The sequence below is a fragment of the Embiotoca jacksoni genome, unplaced genomic scaffold (genome assembly GCF_022577435.1).
Source record: "Embiotoca jacksoni isolate LCO1_2020_lvr unplaced genomic scaffold, fEmbJac1.0.p SCAF_40, whole genome shotgun sequence".
In the NCBI taxonomy this organism is placed as follows: Eukaryota; Metazoa; Chordata; class Actinopteri; family Embiotocidae; genus Embiotoca; species Embiotoca jacksoni.
The window spans coordinates 6,680-26,912 of NW_027185393.1; the positions used below are offsets into that span (position 1 = coordinate 6,680).

General features: G+C 38.9%; 1 protein-coding gene across 1 annotated transcript; it reads right to left on the reverse strand.

Moving 5' to 3' along the window:
- Positions 1–259: 259 nt before the first annotated feature.
- Positions 260–20,059, reverse strand: lrrc45 (leucine rich repeat containing 45). Its single transcript, XM_069168589.1, has 18 exons — positions 19,971–20,059; positions 17,483–17,796; positions 17,023–17,084; positions 16,845–16,915; positions 15,751–15,929; positions 13,067–13,195; positions 12,843–12,943; positions 11,894–11,952; positions 11,607–11,684; positions 9,709–9,844; positions 6,532–6,609; positions 6,239–6,350; positions 6,074–6,144; positions 5,741–5,833; positions 4,302–4,394; positions 2,780–2,953; positions 1,444–1,591; positions 260–1,251 (listed from the first exon to the last, which is right to left on the reverse strand). Exons 2-18 carry the CDS (start codon positions 17,709–17,711, stop codon positions 1,052–1,054), a joined length of 2,013 nt encoding a protein of 670 aa, XP_069024690.1. The 5' UTR covers positions 17,712–17,796; positions 19,971–20,059; the 3' UTR covers positions 260–1,051.
- Between the last annotated feature and the right edge of the window lie 174 nt (positions 20,060–20,233).

Here is a 20,233-nt window from a genome sequence, read left to right on the forward strand (position 1 = left end):
AATCAATGCATTGTTTTTATTTACATTTCACACAGCGCCCCAACTTTATTTGGAAATGGGGTTGTTGGAAAGTGTGAATCTTTCTAATTTTATTATTGAAACTCTGGATGTAGTTTTGTTTTGGTGTATTTCCTACTTTATATGTCTGATAAAGGCCATTTTTATGTATTTTACCACCGGAAATACTGTTGCATACATGGGTCCAAGAAAAACACAGGGTGAATTAAGGGATATGAAAAATTGTAGAAGAAGCAATGACTTTGTATTTGGAAATTATTTAATAAATAAAGCTGGAGAAAACTTGAATTGAGGAATCACGTGTCTACCTGCCTCATCATTCGACCTGTTTTCTCAGGCACAAGCACCTGTCTGCAGGCTCTTTCAAACTGATACCTGTAACAATAATCTTTTTTCTCTTGTTTCCAAGCTGTCTGATTGTCTGACTACTTAGGCTACGTGTCCTAACTGGTTAGACTTTACAGCCATGTCGGTGTGTTTTCAGATCTCAGTTGTTACTTTGAGACTACTGTGCAATTATAACGGATAGAAATAATCGACAAAACAATGGAAATAGGAGTCAAACTGATACAAACCCACAATCTTCTTTTAAATGCTCAATATATATTGACTGACCAGCATTGCCATCTTCACTGAGATAAAGCGGTTTTGAAACCTAATTGAGTTTCTCAAACAGATAAGAACTTCCTACTGTGAATTAAGTTCAGAGCGTATTTAGGCAAAATGGCAATAAAGGAAAAATGCACCAAAGGACATAGTTCAAACTAAACAAGAACAAATGAGGTTCTAGACTTTTTTTTAACCTTCATCACCTGACTGGATTTGCACATTTGTCTTTGGTATGATTACTGTTCATTGTTACATTGACAATTGTCTACCTCATAATACCTTTTACACTTTATTTCCCACTGTTGTTTCTAACTTCTTGAAGTTCAAGAAATCCTGACATGTTTTATCCAGTTAGTATGTCCTAACTTGTGCACGAACCCTGACAGAGCTCAGTGGTTACTGCTGAGAGGCTGAGGTGTCTGGGTCATTTCTTGGGGTTGGTGTGGTGTCCCAGAGGGGAGCCCTGAATGTAGGTGAGGATGGCACTGTGCAGATAGCTGGCTCTATGAGCCTCGTCTTCCCTCATCCTCTGAATTTCCGCCTCCTTCAGCCGCAGCTTCTCCAACATGGAAGACATCTCACTCTCTTTGTCGAGTAGTGCCTCTCTATGGTTACTGCTCAGTACTGGAAGACATCAAGCCAGAGGCAGCAAGGTATAAAAGAAAGCAGGACAGAAAATATTTCAAATTTCAGACATGCTGCATACCAAATCTATAATGTTTATAGCATACATGACCCAAAGACATACAGGAAACAAATTGACTTGAAAGGTAAAAATGTCAGTGTCAAATAATATGAAAAAAAAAGAAGGTGTACCTTTCATCTCTCTCTCCAGAACACTGATCTTTTCTTTGAGTCCTCCCTGTGCTGTCCTCTCTGCCTGCAAATGTCCAATCTGCTCCTGCAGCTCCACTTTGACCCGACTCACCTCAGCCACCTTCTCCTGGTCTTTACCCGAGAGGTCCTGCAACAGCACATCACCTTTTCAACTGGCACTCATTTGTGGCTCCGGGAATGGGCAGGAACTTATAGAATATTTTCTTTGTACGTACTTTTCACCATCACATGTAGGAGTGAAAGGTTAAATTCACTAGGTTTAGGGGTGGGTGCCTCCTCTGTGTTTTGGTTTGCCATGCATTAGTAGTGTAGGAAGTCATGTTTTACTTTGCATTTGTTGGGCCAGCCAGAACGCTTTGATTCTGTTGTTAAATGCAGTTGTTTTAGTTATATTTTGACATATTACGCCTAATAGGTAAACTATTGAGACGTCACCCATTGGTTTGCAATCTGCTATTTTGAAGCTGGAAGTCTGACATTTTGTCCCTCACCGTATTGCCGTTTTGGAGCCAAAAGTGACCATATTTGGACGAAAGGGTGAAGCTGGGGAGGAGTGAGGGTTGGATCTGCAGGAGAATCTCAGGATGCTATTTACACCCACCTCTACCAAAAACCTGACTGCGCCCCTGCATTGTCGATCAAACCGGTCACACTCCCAAAAACACTTCTGATTCCTGATATCTAATTAATTATGGAATTATTTTCAGAAATACCACCAGAACACTAATCAGAAGGAATTTAGCTAATGACTCCATAATGACTTGTGAGAAAAAAAAAATTGATTTAGCATTTCATGAGAAACAGATTTTTTTTTTAATGGGAGTTTATTGGAGTCAATGTTTTTTTTGGAGCTAGCTCCTAGCGGCCCTCAGTAGTTTTACATTTTTAAGACTTCACTTTTTATTCAGACACTAAAGGTTTTAAAGTACCTTAAACAGCACCCACAAGCTGCCCTGACACGAAGTTTACCGTGTGGATAAAAGGGTCAAATCTAAGCAAAAATAACAAGTAAACTTCAAACGATCAAGGGTGTGACAAATCTTACAGATCTAACCACTGTACACTGGGACTTCTATGAGAGAACTCCATTTAAATAAATAAAATAAATCTTGATAAGCATCACATACAGCAACTGACAATTTGTGTGCGAAGCCTGTTTAGGAAATTACACATCATTCATAATGCAACACCATGACGTCATTCAAAATGTCAAGACTGTACTGTGAACAAAGGAGTCACAAATAGAATATGATAGTGCCAACAGGGTGTCAGCGTATAATCCTGTATGTGTGACAGGCAGCTCATTGGTCCTGACCTGCTGGAGCTCCTCTATCCTGCGCCGCAGTCCGTCTATTTCGATGTTCTGTTGACTGTTTTTGACCTGCAGTGCAGAGATGGTCTGTTTCTGCTGGGAGCAGTGGAGCTGAACTTCTTGTAGGGAGGAACACACTGAGCGAAGCTTCTCCTCCAGGGATGAGACGTGCTCCTGCTGCTCAGAGGAATCAAGATGAAAGGAAAGTGTTGCATAAAAGGCACTCTAATGTGTCATCGCTGATCCAAAACAGCATCTGAAATATCTAAAAATCCACTAAAACACATCATAACTGCAGTAGAATAAATCATAATAATATGTTTCACAGTTTTTTTTTTTTCTTTATCAGTTTCCCATCATGATAGCTGCAAAATCACAGTGTAGATAAGATTTTTATCACATATCACTGTCACAGATTGCGAATTATCATTTGATTGGTTGTCAGAGTGCGGATACCTTTGAAAGTTAGAGTGTAGATGTGGATACATAAAAGTGGTGTACTGTAAATGAAAGAGACAATAATGGAAAATAATAACCTTCAAATATTAGATACTGTATATATAGAGTATTTTGTTTGAGTTTAGGGCATTCACATGTTGAGGGAATATAAATGTAATACTTTGTAAGATCTTTGTGATGACATTTAAGATTTCCTTTTTAAAAAATGGCAAAGGGCATGTAAATGAATAAGTTACACACATAATCCAGGCAGCACAGCTGCAGCTGTCAAATACAAGAAGGACAGCTGGCAAAAATATAACCGACTGTGTGAATGTGTAAAAGGTTTCTCATATCACTACTTTTTAAAAATGTTTAACAATTTCTGCAAAATGTGCAATCATTTATGGGACATTTGTGCTATACTGTGTTTGGCAGGATGCCACCTGCTTTTATTATGCTTGTCATTTTTTTTTTATTTGTTATGTATTATAAATGTGTGAGTGTGTGTGCACGTATGTATGAAATGCTTAATGTATGCAATGCACAGCAAATTTCGTTGTACAAATATGATATGTGCAATGACAATAATGGTTTTCTATTCTATTCTATTCTCTCATTAGAGTTCGAAAAACATCTGACTACAAGTATATTCCAATAAAGTTTTGTATTCCTCCAAATCAAATTTATTTGCCAAGTAAATTGTCACATACTAAAACAAAACAAAAAAAGTACAAAATGATGTACTAGTGTAATACTAAATACTGCAATTGCATGGGTGTAACGCTCCGTTAGACCTGTTAGGTGTTAGATGAGTTCACTCATGTCTAGAATCAGATTATAAAGTCTAATGTGATGTCTACTCTCATGGTGTGTATGACAGCTTTAGTCTTATCCTTTCAGCTGCTTCCCTGCTGGTGTCCAACAAACTGGGAAGCAAAGCCATAAATTGGCTATCGCCATATCTTACCAGTACAACAGGTACAAGGCATCAATACTTATATTGCTCTCTACTCACTAGACAAGCTGATGGAAACCTGGCAAGTGTCTCAATAACTGATTGAGGATGCAGATGTGTTTAACTCACCTCCTGCAGACGCACTTGAGCATGGACTCGTCCCAGCTCCTCTTCAGCCTGGGTCCTCTCTGTCACACACGCTGCCTTAGCTTTACTCAACTCCTGTAAGAACAATACATTACATGACATGAAGGGAAGAGTTGGACTGGAAATGTTCTCTATGATTCCCACACTGGGCTGAATGTTAACTCCATCAAAATGAGGAAGTGTTCCAGTTTACTGTGATTTATTCTGTACTGTGCTGCACCTTTTATAATTCTACTGTCTAGTATTTAAGTGTTCCATGTTTTTCATTCCTTTGCCAGTTTGGCCTTAGAAAGTGGGAAATTCATGAGTGGCAAAGAGATGTCAGCTTGTAGATTTGACTAACCGTCTGGAAATACAGGCCCTATCCCAATACCCACCCTAAACTCTCACTGACTGAACTGACATTACAGCTGTCGTGTTTGAGTTCATCAAGGCTGAAATGGTATAAAAGATCAAATGAGACACCCCATTGTGACATCACACTCTGCATGCATTGCCATTGGAAAGGGAAAAAAAATAACATGCCTCCAAAAAAAAAAGATTGATTAAATGAATAAATCATATACATATATATATATATATATGTATGTATATATATATATATATATATATATATATATATATATATATATATATATATATATATTCATATATAGGCCATATTCAGGCCGACATAATGTTTATGCATTTTAGCTAATTACCAGAAAAGGCATTTAACTTAAAAATCAAAAACTTTACATAAATAACCTGAGCAGTAAGCAGCCAGGTGACGTCACTTCTAACACCCTCCATGCTTTGTTTGTTTACATTCTGTGGGTGGCAGAAAATATGGGGAGGACAACGAGAAGGGTCCAGTTGAGCCGGACCCTATTGCAGAGAAGACAACCATGTTTAGAATGTTGCGAATTTTGCTATGAACTGTGAGTAATTCCCTTAGCCAAAGTCTACAGAAATGCAGACGTATGGAAAGGGTGCCTTAAAGGGCTCAAAGTGTCTGTCGGAGAGGCCTCATGGACTCGATGATTTGACAATGGGACAGTCCTAATCCCCGGAATTACCGGGATCGCACCTCAAAGTCTGTGAGGGTGGACATTGGGATTGGGTCACAGTTAGGGAAAGTAACCACTTCTGCCCTTCAATAAATACAGCCTTACTCCAAAAGAGATGCAGTGAATTTATGTAAACATGTTCAAAATTACAATTACAGGCAAACATTTGGGTAAATTACATATTTTGTTGATTTTTTTTTTTTTTTGGTAATAAAAAGTAAATGTAATCCCTGTGGCAGACAAACATGAAGAATGAAGTTCTTGAAACGTGGTAGCTCTGTTACTTTTGGTTTCAGGATTATTAAAAGTAGAAAAAAAAAATGAAATGACAGTAATAATCTGAATATTTACATTAAATGTGGATAGTCTGACCTCTTCCAGTTGTATTCGCTGTCCCTCCAATTTGAAGATGCGTTCCTGTAGTGCTCTCTCACTCTCTTCTAGATGTCGATTGACATGCTCCACCTGCACAGGAATGCAAAGTTTGAGTATTTTATTTTAAGTAAATCATATGGAATAATAAAATAAGCAATAACTTGTCCAAAGACAACACATGCCAGCACCTCTGCTCTCTAATTAATACATATCTTTTGTTTTATCTACACAAAAACTGAAGTGTAAGAAACAACATGTGTTGTGGTTTAACAAGCGGTTGTGCAGTAGAAGTATTGATAGATGTAAATCTACGGGACAAAGACAGAGCACCTCTCTCTGGCGTAAGCTGTCCATGTCCTCCAGGGCTTGCTTGGACCTTCGCTTCTCTGTTTCCAGACGATCTGTCAGACACACATGAAATCTCTGCTAGATTTCAGAAGAGAAAACAGCATTCTCTTTGTACATTACATCCATACTTAAGAATGTTCGTGTTACCTTCGGCCTGTGCTAGTCGGAGCTTGAGCTCAGCTGTTCTGTTGGTCAGCTCCTGCTTCAGCTCAAAGATCTGCTGCTGCTGAGCGTTATATCTGCACCCCATCTCCTCCACCTAACACACACACACACACACACACACACACACACACACACACACACACACACACACACACACAATCCAAGCTCACGTTTTACAGTCCTCACAATGCAACTTGTGTGTGTATGTGTTGCTCACATTGAGTGTAGATATTTAAGTGCATTTCACATTCACACTGTTCAGAAAAGACTCATACTTTATTCCTGAGTTGACCGTTAGTTTCTGTCAAGTTTTGAATCTCTCTGAAGAGCTTTCCATCTCTGGTTGCACTCTCCTACAGGATGGAAACAAGATGAGGTTCATGAATTTGTGACAGCAATACAGTATAAATGACTGACAACAAGCATTAATGACACACTCTGTGTGCCTGTCAACTTGTGATATTGTTTTGCAGAATTTTGTTGTTCAAATTGCGAAGATTGGAGCTGAAAACAGAACGCCAGTTAGTGTTAATAAGGTCAGTTTTGACATCACAACCCTCTCACCTTTCAGCCAATGACATGCCAATTGGCTCTGAAGCTAGCAGGACAAACAATAGTTCTGGTTTAACCAATAAGCGAGAGCATCTACAATTTTAAAGTTTGTGTACAACTGTTGTGTGTGTGTGTGTGTGTGTGTGTGTGTGTGTGTGTGTGTGTGTGTGTGTGTGTGTGTGTGTGTGTGTGTGTGTGTGTGTGTGTGAAAGAGAGAGAGAGAGAGAAAAGAGAGAAAGAGATGTGTTATTAATCTTCCTGAGTAACATTCACTTCCACTGCTCACTTTTATGGGATCACGGGGGACAACTGATAATTTGAACAAGTGACAATTCACTCCATGAAGAAAATAATTATGACAGTTTCAGCTAAGATCAATGATTGGTAAATGTTTATTTTAAGTATACTAATGGTGGGCAAAAGCGGCATCGTCGAATCAAAGTAACAATAGAAGTAATAGGCAGAAGTTTCCCAATCTGTATAATAAAAAAAAAATCCAATAATAAAAATAAGTGTGATGGAAAAAAAAAAGGGTTTAAAATGTTGAAAAACCTAGAAGGACAAGCATGAGCAACTGTAACAGGCTGCACATGCATTTACAAAAACATATATTAGTTTATTTCTGATTTCCTTAATACTTAAAATTCTATGCATGATGATAATTTATCTAACTGTAGCAACTTACAGTACAATAAAATGTGTCCACTGTAATAAACAACTGTCTGCAGCCAAGGAATTGTGACTCACCTGCCTGAGGTGTAGAAAAGTGGAGATTGTAACATGCAGTTAAAACCTGACAGATCCTGTCTCCATGTCAGGGATAACTAATAATTATCAAGAATTAAGGGAGTTACTATTGTTGTGCCAAATATGCAAATGCACCCAACCATCTCCCTATGGAGATTTAGATCCAAATCACAACTATTGGGGAAAAATAATCACATACTTCTACAGCTGTCGCAGATGTATCGTTAAAAACAGTAGCTTAAGAAACGCATAGAACACCCAGGAGAGATCAAATTTCTCTCACATCAGCCTCTCTTCATTGGCTCATTATAAAAGTAAGAATATAACTTCAAATCCTTCTGCTTAAATCTCCAAGACCAAGACCCGTCATACCTTAAAGACCTCATAGTACCCTATCCCCACAATAGAACCCGTTGCTCTCAGAGCGCATGCTTACTTGTGATTCCTGGAGTTTCCAAATGTAGAATGGGAAGCAGAGATATCGGGCTTCTCTCCTTTGGAACCAGTCTGGGTTCGGGAGGCAGACATTCTCTACATTTTTAAGATTAGGCCTCACAATGTTCCTTTTTGATACATCTTCAGGTGACCCTGAACCATCTGTTATTTACGCTGCTTAAGGCCTTAGCTGCTTGGGGACCTCACATGAAGCACTGAGCACCTCTCCACTTTCACTCTCCATAGTTTGGGATTTTTCCTCTCTCTTTCTCTACACTATGGCTGAGAGAAATTTTTGGGCTAAATGGCCATACGCAACATATATCTCTGAAATTTCTACAAAGAGGGTTAATGTTCATTTGTTAGTCAAAGCCACATGTTGCTCCTCTCTCTCCCTATCCTGCTCTCTCTTATGTTTAGTTGTTCCTGTACCTCCTTTACTGATAATGGTACATGTAGTAAATTCAGTTTATTTAGAGGTGACGCTCAGTGAATTGGAAGCTGGGCTACAGATCATGAAAACCGAAATCGTTAACTGTAGTTAGCCAGCTTTCAGTAGCTGGTAGGAGTCAAACAAGCGAAGCTTCTACTTTCCCAGCAGCTCAGGACATGCTGTGACGCCAGGGTGGCTCAGTGACAGTATTAAAGCATAGTCCTCAGCAGAAGCCCACGATTACCCACCAACCATCTCTATGGGGTTGCGAGGAGAGTGTGAGGGAGGAGAGATGCAAACACTTGCTTGGGCTTTACAGAAAAAACAGGTTAGGAAATACAACATGATACAATATCGATACGGTTTCATCCTATATGTTGTTAGAAAATATATCTAAAAAAAGTCATCATACCACCCAGTCCTTGTTGGCACCTTTCTGCAGGTGTCTCTAGCCCTGGAGCTGCATGTTTCTGATCTGCGGTATCTGGCACCGCCAACCTGCCAATTGTTTGTTTCTCTATGCCGTTCTTTTCTCCCTCTAAGCTCTCCCCTCCCCCCGACTGGTCGAGGCAGATGCTGAGTCATGTTCTGTCAGAGGTTTCTTCCTGTTAAAACTGAGTTTTTCCTTTCCACTGTCACCAAATATTTGCTAATGTGGGAATTGTTGAATTGTTGGGTTTTCTCTAATACTGTAAGGTTTAAACTTTACTATCTGAAGTTTTAAAAGACATTGGGATGACTTGAGTTGTGATTTGGCATTATATAAATGAAATTGAATTTAAGTCTTATTAATTATATTAATAAAGGAGGGGCTTTGAGGCTTCTTCTTATCCTACATGAGATTAGTTTAGGCAGAGCCTAAAAGTGGTTGTCTCAAAATGAAAGCATGAAAATTGGCAATCCTGCCCGATTACTTGCTCCATCACATGACAGCAGATTCTTCCAAGTGATGTGACAACATTTGCACATAGTAAGGATATTATTGTGAAGAAATGTGCCTAATAATCAACAGCAACAGCTGTCCCCATAAGATCAATGAGTTTATCTGTAGCTGAGCGACCTAATGTAGGTTGAATATGATTCTTCATGATCGTGACATTGTTTTACCCTCAAAAAAAAAATGTCATGTCACGTTTTCCTCACGAGTGTTAACTGATATTCATTAACCTATGTTCAAAAGAAGCTTTCATAAACTGATTTTAAGGTGACACAAAACAAATTTAAGTGTTTCAATCTGGCTTCCTGTGGAAGTCACTCTTAGTTTGATGTAATATGACCTCTGTACCTCTTGCTCTTTCGTCCTCTCTTCGCTCTGTTGTTTCCTTTGTTCTTCTTTCTCAGCATTCAATCGAGACAGCAGTTCTCCCATGTTCTGCTTTTTCTGCTCAGAGAGGGCGAGGGCAGCCTCTGTCATCTGTAACCTGCACAACACATGATGTGATTACACTTACTGTTAGAGCGGCACTAATTAGTTAATAAATCAGAAGATTGATGGATTGACAGCAAATTAATCCGAAAATTGTGAAAAGTAAATAATAATTTTGAAATCATATCTAAAGGCAAAAATGGCTAATATTTGCTGGTTCCGCCTTCCTTGATGCTTTTTTTTTCTCCATATATGTCAATAAACAATCTCCTTTGGTTTTGGACTGTTGGCTGGACAAAACAAGATATTTGAAGACACCACCATGAGCTGTGGAAAATTACAGGAACATTTCAAATTCTTTCTGCTATTTCAGTTCTTGTGTGTGAATACTACTATACTTCAAGGATACTGGTGAGCACCATGTCGGGGATTTAAAGGTGAAAAGACATCTTATACACTCATTCAACATTTGCTCTGCTAAATTTCTTGATCAAGGCCATGACCCACAATAATACTCGGGTTTAAAAACAATCCTTAACATAGGGCTATAACAGACAAACTCAATATAAAAGTAGGACCATGTATTGCTGTTTTCTGTAATTTCATTGTTGTACTTTGTGATGTTCCCTTCGACAAGACTGAATATGTGATGAGGGGACCAGTCTTGAATTGCTTTTGTTCTGGCCTTACATCCTTCCTTTTTGATTAACTATGCCGTTAACACAACAATTTCTTATCTCCCTGTATCCTGACAACTTGACTCCCGCGATGTCAACTGGACGGCTCAAAGCTTTCTCACAATTCAACATGGAGGAGCAAACTGAAACTGTGCTTGTGGATGACGAGGCTAAAGAGGCAGGTGGTCTGTCAATACAGAATTTCAACATTAGAAGTATCACGAGGATTACCTTTTACCACCTGAGCAAAAGGTTTAGCCTGATGCTATGAGTAATATTAGTTACTACAACGCCTTCTTCATGGGACTTTCTGCAAAAGCCACTCATACAATGCTGCCAATTCAGACTCCAACATGCTTCTACTCAGCACTTTATTTTTATTTTACTCTGTCGATGCACTGCTGCTAGTGTTGGTGTTCTCTCTCTACTTGGGTCCATTTAGTGCTCAGCATTTTGCATTAAATCAAATCCTTACAGCTGATTGTTCCGATGTCCATTTTGGATCTGGTCTCTTCTTTCATTTAAATTTCCAAAATAAAATTTTGGCCTTTAAAATAATATTAAGAATAAGTAAAACATGATAAATAAATCTTACTGCTGTTGTTTTACTGTTTTGTGTCCAACCGTTAATGGTTGTAAACACTTAAAGGCCAAATTCTGGTACTTTTTTTGCTCTGAGAAATTTTGAAATGCCCTAATCAATACTGGCACACAAAAAAAAATCTAATTCAAATTTAAAAAAAGACTGCTAATTGTGAATTATATAAAACCTCACCAAAAACAAATGAAGTAATGCCATTAAGTGAAAAGTAATACATTTTAAGCCACGGGTTTTTCGCAGTTTATACTGTGTACTGTTCAGAACATTTCCCTTGTTGAAAGAGCTCTTAGCATAATATGGGTTGAGGGAAATAAAAATAAGCTTTGGACAGGGGGTTGTCTGTCTACCTGAGAAGCTGTGTCTGCTCAGTCCATGAAGAGGCCTATCATTTGCCAGTGTATACAGTTCAATAGAGGTTATGCTGTTCTTCACACAGCCTTGTGTGTGCTTAAAAATGATCAAAGTCACACAATTTGTACTCAAAAACTGTGTTGGTCTTCACATGCTGAACATGGAATGAAGGCAAATTAAATGATTACTTGGCAGTGAGAGACTTAATAGCTGACGTCTTCTCATTCAGAGCTTCCTGGAGTTGACCAATCTGAATGGAAGTGGACCTAACGAGACAGAAGAGAGGTAACGAGGAAATGATGTTATTTTTTTAAGAGGATGAAGGGTGAAAGTTAAAATGCAGTGCCCAAATACATTCTATATATTACAGTGTTTAGTTCCTTTACAGTGGACATATACAGCCGAGGGTTAAATACTAGTGGGAGGTTGTACCTTCCAGATATGGTGTAGCCAATGACCATACACCTCCACTCACCTACTGGATCGTCCCATGTCCTCTCTCTGCTTATCGAAGGCCTCCATCAGGCTTAAGAACTGAAAGAGAGGAGGGACATAGAGAGTGATGACAACAAACATGAACTAGAAAAGGTAACTTTTCTTTTAGGTGTGCTGGCAACTACAAGTTTTTGCTTCGCAAACGTTTGTGATTTTTGATTTGCAACCAAACGTTTGTGGTTTTTGATTTACAACTAAATGTTTGTGGTTTTTGATTTGCAACCAAACGTTTGTGGTCTTTGTGGCAACCTGGAGTTTTTCTGACGTGAGCAAAATTCTCAAATATGTAACCAGAACCAACTAAATTGTACGGGAGAAATTGTTTTAAATCCAAATATTTGTATTCTCAGTTCATATATTTTTACTTATAAACTTGATTTTTCATTGCAGTGAGACATTTTTTTTGCTTGCATGATGGACACCCTAAAAAACCTTCATGATAAACACGTATCAGCATGAGGGAGAGGATTTTCACTGATCAATCAGCAAATAAAAACAGAGCTGTGTTCCCCATCTTTGGCATATCCTCACTCAGAAATTAAGATAATGTAACAGCCACACAGTCTTTTCCGTCCTCTTTCCCCCTGTTCTTTATTAACAATCTGTTATTTCAGTCAGTGAAACTTGATTTCGCCTTTTTAGATGACATCACATAAACTGTCCAATCAATGAGCAACATGTCAGTCAATGTGACTTGTGTGTCTTGTGTGTTTGTAAAAAGTGTGTCGAAGAACTGGATACGAGATTTAAAGGCGGCACGGTGATCACTTGTATGAAAATAGCTCACCATGTGCACAAGCCAAAAAAGTTTTCAAGCTTCCAGGTTTGTTTGCAGGAAAACCAACCAGATCAGAATTAAAATGTATGTTTATTTTTATTATATGTGTGAATACTATCAGGATCACTTTGCTGTTTAGTGTGAGGGTTACCTGCCGGCCCTTATCCTCCCTCAGAGTTTGAATCTCCTTGCTGAGGACCTGGGTCCTGCTGCGGCTTTCTCTCAGGGTGGACTGTCTGTCTGAGTTGTCCACTGTGGTTTCAACGGGAACAATAGGGAAGAGAAAGAAACACCATAGGGTTTGGTAATGATAGTAATGCTATTACTTTCCCAATAATGATGGCGTAAACAAATATTTGTTAATTAAAAACATACCAAGTGCATTGAGTGTGTCACTGGGAATGTTGTTCCCTGCCACCTCCAGCTGCACTCTGTGCTTGTTTTTCTGAAGAGCTTCCAGAAGGGACCTGCCACCGAGCAGACCAATGTTGTTCCACCTCAGATCTGTAAACAATGTCAGTAAGGGAGGCTAGAATGTACCATCAAGCCAGTCATAAAAACACATCAGAACAGAGAAGATGTCAGTCTGACTAAAACAGATGATAAAAACCTCTTTTCTACAGCAGCCAAAAACTACAAGCGACCAACTGTAAGCAAGGCGGGGAAATAATTAATTATTTAAGATCAAATAAACAAAATATTAACTACAGCTAGGGATATGACTTTTTTTTGTAAGCGTCAGCAACAGAGGAAACTTTTAAATATACTGAGACATTCATTTAGAAAGGATGTTAAAAATGTGTGAGGTGACAATTATCTGAAGAGAATGATGAGGCTGATAAAAACTGAAAAAAAAAAAAATTAAAAGATACTCGAGTGGATCATTGGTACATTACAGTGTATTTTTTGCTTGGAAAATCATGCTGCTGTGGTAATGTATAAACTTCAGCTGATTTCATATAGTTTTTGTATAAAAATGAATCAGGGAATTTTTATTCTTCAAAGAAAATTAATTGTGGCACCAAGTGTTATGCTTTCTTTAGGGGGTTTACTCAAAACACGAGATTTCACGAAACACATCAATATTTCCAACACAACAACAACATTGGGCGGCATGGTGGTGCAGTTGTTAGTACGGTCCCCTCTCCAGTTCTGGGTTTGAACCGTCTTGCTACTGGTGGTTTCTGTGTGGATGTTTTACATGTTCTCCCTGTGCCTTTGTGGGTTTTCCTCCCACCGTCCATAGACATGTGAAGTTAAGTAAATTGGTCATTCTAAATTGCCCAAAGGTGTGAATGTAAGCGTGAATGTCTCTGTCTGTCTTTTTGGGTTGGCCATGTGACGGACTGGCGACCTGTCCAGATCAACAGGGGCTTGTGACCCTATTCAGGATAAAATGGAGTATAGATCATGGATGGATGGACAACAACATTTCAGAAAACAACAGCTGTAGGTGGCTGTGACTCAGATGGTATAGCAGGTTGCGCACTAATCATAAGGTTGGCGGTTCAAACTCAAACTCTGTCACCATTGGCGTGTGAGTATGTGTGCGAATGGGTGAACGTGAGGCAAAACTGTAAAGCGCTTTGAGGCTACTGAGGTGATAAAGCGCTGTATCAGTGCAGACCATTTACCATTCAGGAAATACAATTAACAATTTACAAAAGACTTGTTGCAGATTACTGAAAGGGCGGGACAACACTTCTCGTTTGTGATTGGACTGACCCCAAGTAAGTACAGAGACTATTTAGTGGATGTGTTACTTTGAGGTGGGTTTGGATCAGCCAGACGGACACTAAACCGGATGCTGCTGTGACTATCAGGCAATTGATGATGTTCTGGGCATGTCCTGAAGTTAAGTAGTATGGTCAAGGTCACTTAAATACAACCCCGATTCCCAAAACGTTGGGCAGCAAGCTGTGTAAAAAAATTTAAATAAAAACAGAATGCAATGATTTTCAAATTATGTAAACCCATATTTAATTAAAAATAGATGAAATGTTGAAAGCTAAGACATTTTATTGTTTTATGAAAAATAAAATGCTCATTTTTAAATTTGATGCCAGCAACACGTTTCAGAGTAGTTTGGACGGGGTCAACATAAGACTGAAAAGGCTGTGTAACGCTATAAAAACACCTGATGGAACATCGAATCAGGTTAACTGATAACAGAGCAGTAATATGACCGGGTGTAAATGGTCTATTTTAAATCAAACATGGGTTTACCAAAACAACATTTTTGGAAACAGGGTCGTAGATGGAAGTAAATGTCCTGCTTGTACCTCTTCTCTAAAGTGTGCGCTGTTGTGCAACACCTATTGAGAGCTTGAGCAAAAACTCTCAATAAGGTTGCGCAACTGAAAAGTTGTTTTGTGAAATGTCGTGTTTTGTGAAATGTCATTGTGTTTTGATCCTCAAGGTCACTGTAGTAAACCTTCTTGAGACAATTTTAATTGTTATTGGAGTGATATAAACACTGGGATAAAAGATCATTAGTAGCCGCAGTGTTACCTTCCGTCTAAAACATTTTTGTTGGTTTCTTCCTCATTTAAACTAGCTGGATAGTAAAAAAAAAAAAAAAATAATTATCTTTAGTTAAATATATTCAAATATGACTTACAAGTCAGATTAATTTGACTAAAATAACAGGCTTCAGAGGTGGCAGATATTACCAGTCTATAAAAGCCAAGCTGCTTAGCTTTTGGCATTTTATGTGGTGGGATAATGATTGCATGCAGCTGCTGCATTATTTGTGATATATAACAAACTCAAACGACAAAAATAATTTACAGAAACAGGAACAACTGGGTAGATTAGCTTTAGCAAAGGCTATCTCACCAGCTAGTTAGAGTGTAGTCACTGCTGTTTGGTTTGGACATTTATTTTACAATTTTTAGGAAAATATTTAACAACCATTGTGCCCTCAACAGACTGTTCTGACAAAAATAAGAAAATTATTGGAAACAGAAATATGTCAAATAGCATCAAGCAGATTCTTAAACAGCTTGACAGTAATCTTAGAAAGTGTCAGGGTCGTGTAACATTTTGTTGTGTGTTACCTAATACTTCCAGGCTGCTGTTGCATTTGAGTGCCAGAGCGAGTTCAAATGCTCCATGGTGGTTGATCTGATTGTTACGCAGGTCCAGCTGTGTCAGCACGCTGTTGGAGGCCAAACCATCACAAAAGAGCGAGAAGGCTTCGACCCAAACCCCCAGCGCATTCCACTCCAACACCAGCCTGCAAAACACCATTTAGAAGCTTTTTAACACCATGAGTTTAATGGGTTTAGGACATTCTGCAGCAGCAATGAGGAGAAAATCTGGTTCATGGGTTGATCAAAAATCCTTTCTCAGATGATATGGAGATAACTGACTGACTTATTAGCTGATTGCTGGAAAAGTAGTAGCTGATACATTTATCAACTTTTAATTGATAAATACATCTCTGATCAACCCAACTTAGGGGTGATTCGGACAAAAAAAAAAAGGATAAAGTCTTAGTCAGATGACTCCCACCCACAAATGGACACTCCCTCAAGATTCTCCATTCCCAGAGTTGTTAACTGTGTGGCTACATTAGCAGCTAATTGTATTATTGTTCAAAGTTTGCAAACTGCATTTAGATGCCTTAGCACTACAATTGCCAAATCGAGTCAACATCTTTAACATCGATAACAATATTTTCATCGGTAATATTCCCTGCCATGTTGTAAAGTCGTTTGCCATCTTACAAGCGCATGCGCAGGCTCATGTTACTGAAGCGTGACCCGGAAAGCGGCTTTTATTGTCCCGCTAAATAAACATGCAGCTTTCCACTTTGAGTGACAACTAGCTCTAACAGGTAGAGGTTCACCTGCTGCTGAAACTGTAGACAGTTTTCTTCATCTTCATCCAATAATTCAGCATAGAGAGCATGCAAGGAGAAGCTCGTGGTACTTTCTCTACAGCTCAGAACTGCTCCCTCCTTAACTCGAACGTGGGCCAGGATGTCAGAAATCTCTCTCTTAAGAAAAACATGAACTTTTTCAGACACCTGGCTGAACGGCTAGACCGTTAAAGCCAGTGAATCCATTTTATCTGCATGCCATGTGATTAGCTCCTTCTTTGGTGTTGCAATGGCAAAAACAATCAATGTAAAAGGCGTCCTTCTTACCGACGCAGAGTCTTGTTACGTGCCAAAAGCTTTCCCAGCACCTCAGCCCCCGTTGATCTCAAGTTATTCCCCTGTGGACAATAAACTATATGAACTGACAGAGAGATACACATATTGAATCTAAATAAAATCTATTATTTTCCGAGTGTGGGAACAGTCTAAACTTGGCACGTGTTACCTTTAGATCCAGGACTTTGACAGTTGTGTTTAGAAACAGTCCAGTCAGCAGTACTTTGGCACCTGAGAGTCACACACAGGTAGAAGCAGACACTGTTACACATAATCTCACACTTATCGTTATTAAATCCGCATGTGTAGAGACAAACCAAATGTCTGTGTTTATCAAGTAGCGTGTGTGTGTGTTAAAATGTGTGTAAAAACACATCATTGAGCCATAGTGTTGCACTAATGTTCCTTCATCACCACAAACACATACACTGTAGTTTACTTCGACTCAATCACACATACGTTATCCTGGAATTTGCTTATTTGGTTTAGTTATATTGTACTCTATACATAATTATACTGTAGAAAATGAATATTGGGGATCCTGTCGACTCAATCAGGTATTGCAGTCAAAATAACCTTCACCCTTTTAAAGCTATGTATCAGCTGCTTTGCCTTAAAGACTTACACACCTTCTTCACTGAGCATGCAGTCACTGAGCGACACCTCAGTGAAGACAGCATCTTTCTCGAAGGCCCTGGCCAGTACAGAGCAGGTATCAACAGACAGGCTCTGTCCACACAGGTCGAGTCTGGAGCCCTGAGCGGCCCTGCTCTCCTGGAGCTGGGCCACAACACTTTCCTGAGGCTCCACGCCTCCCTCCTTACATAGGCGTAGGTATGTCCGCCTGAAATCCTCCATTCTAGGTCACCAGAATCCTGACCATTTGAAGATAAACCACGCTGTCTGTATTTCTTTCTTCTGTCCTCGGAATTTGTCCTGTTAACTGGAAAAGAACAAGAAACACATTGGAATTTACAAACTTTGTCCTGAAATGTCATTTTGATGAATTGATTCATCTTTCACGTCATTTTACAATCAAAGAAAACCATCAGTCCCTTGTTCTGGCTTCCAAATTGTGAGGCTCTCCTGTTTTTCTTTGTCTTGTGACTTTTAACGTTATAGGTCTTGGTGTTGAACTTTTGCTTGGACAAACAAGTTGTTTGATTTAGATCACATTGTTTCTACCAATCATTGGCGGTTCCTCTCCTGTTTTGCCCAGAGAACACGGCGTCCATGATTTCCAAAAGGAATTTAAAATTTTTATTTGTCAGACTATAGGACAGTTTTCCACTTTGCCTCAGTCACATCCACCTTAAATTAGGTTGGGCCCAGAGAAGGTGGCGCCGTTTGTACATGGATCTGGATATATGTGGTTTCTTCTTGGTAAGAGTTTTAACCTGCATTTGTGGATGCAAGGTTAAAACTAAACTGATCTGTTCACAGATAATGGTTTTCAGATGTGTTTCTGAGCCCACGCAGTGATTTCCACTGCTGAATTGTGTCTATTTTAATGCAGTGCCGCTGGATGGCCCGCCTAATGGCCCAAAGATCCCAGCCATCCAATATTGGCCTTTTCCCTTGTGTCCAGAGATTTCCCCCGATTTTCTGAGTCTTTTGATGATATTATGTACCGTAGATGATAACATTTTATGTTGAGGAACATCATTCTTAATTGTTGCACTATTTGCCTGCGCAGTCTTTCAAAGATTGGTGAACCTCTCCCCATCTTCACTGCTAACAGACTCTGCCTCTCTGAAATGCGCTCTTTATACCCAATCATGCTACTGACCAGTTGCCAGTTAGGTAGGTAGGTAGGTAGGTATTTACTTTATTAATCCCCGAGGGGAAATTTTTTTCGCTACAGCAGCATACAGAAGCAATAAGATAATAATAGAATAATAGAATAAAATACTAGAATAGAATATAATAATAGAAAAGCAATAAAGAAAAAACAAAACAACTACGAAGAGGAGAAAGGCTTAAAAAATACTAATAAACAACACACTCGAGGAGGGGAGCTGCTGCAACAGGCTGCCGCTAGCGCGGCGCCATCTTAAAATTGTTGTCAGATGTTCGGCAAGGTGTTTTTTTTAGCGTTACACAACTTTTTCAGTCATTTGTTGACCCTGCCCCGAACTTATTGCTACCATAAAATTTAAAATGAGCATATATTTTCATAAAACAAGTCTATACTTTGGTCTATTTTCAATTAAACATAGGTTTGCACAATTTGCAAATCATCACGTTCTGTTTTTATTTACATTTTACACAGCATGCCAACCTTTTTGGGAACAGTGGTTGTAAAATAGTGGACAGATTAATCAAAACTGATACCTTTTTACAACTAGTCCAGTGGTAGCCTTCTACAGAATGTAAAATAATTTCAGAGGACACCAATTACAGTACAAATGACTCCTTGTCCTGCATCACTCCACAGACCTACTGACAGCTAAATAACAGGGATAGGGTGCAGGACTGCATTAAAACAATCCACTGTACAGAAATGCCACTGATTTGAAGATGACCCCCACACCAACTCTGATGAAACTACAACTACAAGCTCCAGTCATTGTCTATAATTGGTTTTGCTAAAAGCACCAATTCAATTCAACGTAAACTTTTAGTAAATAAAAAAAAATTAAATCGAAACCAGTTTTTGCAAGTTATCAAATCTCGGAGATTTGATCTACTTCATCAAAGTCGACTCCATTAAAAACTGCAGTACTTTATAGTAGCCTGCAAAAATGAGTTCAACAAATCTGACATTCCGTAACACCAAGAAGAAAATCTATCCAATAACACCCGAATAAAAATTTTAATCCGGCGGCATCTTCTCCAAGAAGCAAAACAAAACAGATGGAAACAGATTTACGAGCAAGTAGTGTGACACAAAAGCATGAATGAAATAGTCAGTGCCGAATTTGAATATAGGATGTGATGATTCAGACAAGTTATGGCAATTTTTTTTAATGAATATGACACGGTAGGATTATCGTAATATCTCCACGCGGGTAAACCAAATTATTAACCGACGATTAGCATTAACGACCGCGTGATGAAGTTCCACTGAGAAATAAGAATGTTACTATTTTTTGACAAATATACAAAAACACAGACCTCGATGAGTACAACAGCAAATGTCTTCCGGGTAGTTGTTGTTGTTGTTAGACGGTCTGTAACTGACAGAAAAAAGGAACCCAGACGACAAAAGTAACTAGGAAGTGTATTTCGCACGCAAAGCATTCTGGTTAGCGTAGTTTTGAAAACAAATGTATTTTTCTTTTTTTTCAACCAGCTTCGGTCTGCGCTAAAGTATCACAGTTTTAGTCTGTCCTAGCCTATCTAAGCATTGGGCTGCTTTTGTATTTATTTTTCTTTAT

Bases quoted from the DNA above. Each gene is read 5' to 3' on its own strand.
- lrrc45 (XM_069168589.1), bottom strand. From the start codon at position 17,711: ATGGAGGATTTCAGGCGGACATACCTACGCCTATGTAAGGAGGGAGGC. The intron at 16,916-17,022 runs GTAACACGTGCC...TATTGTCCACAG, and splicing joins TCAAAGTCCTGGATCTAAAG to GGGAATAACTTGAGATCAAC. The intron at 4,395-5,740 runs GTCAGACTATCC...TTGTTCTTACAG, and splicing joins AGCGAATACAACTGGAAGAG to GAGTTGAGTAAAGCTAAGGC.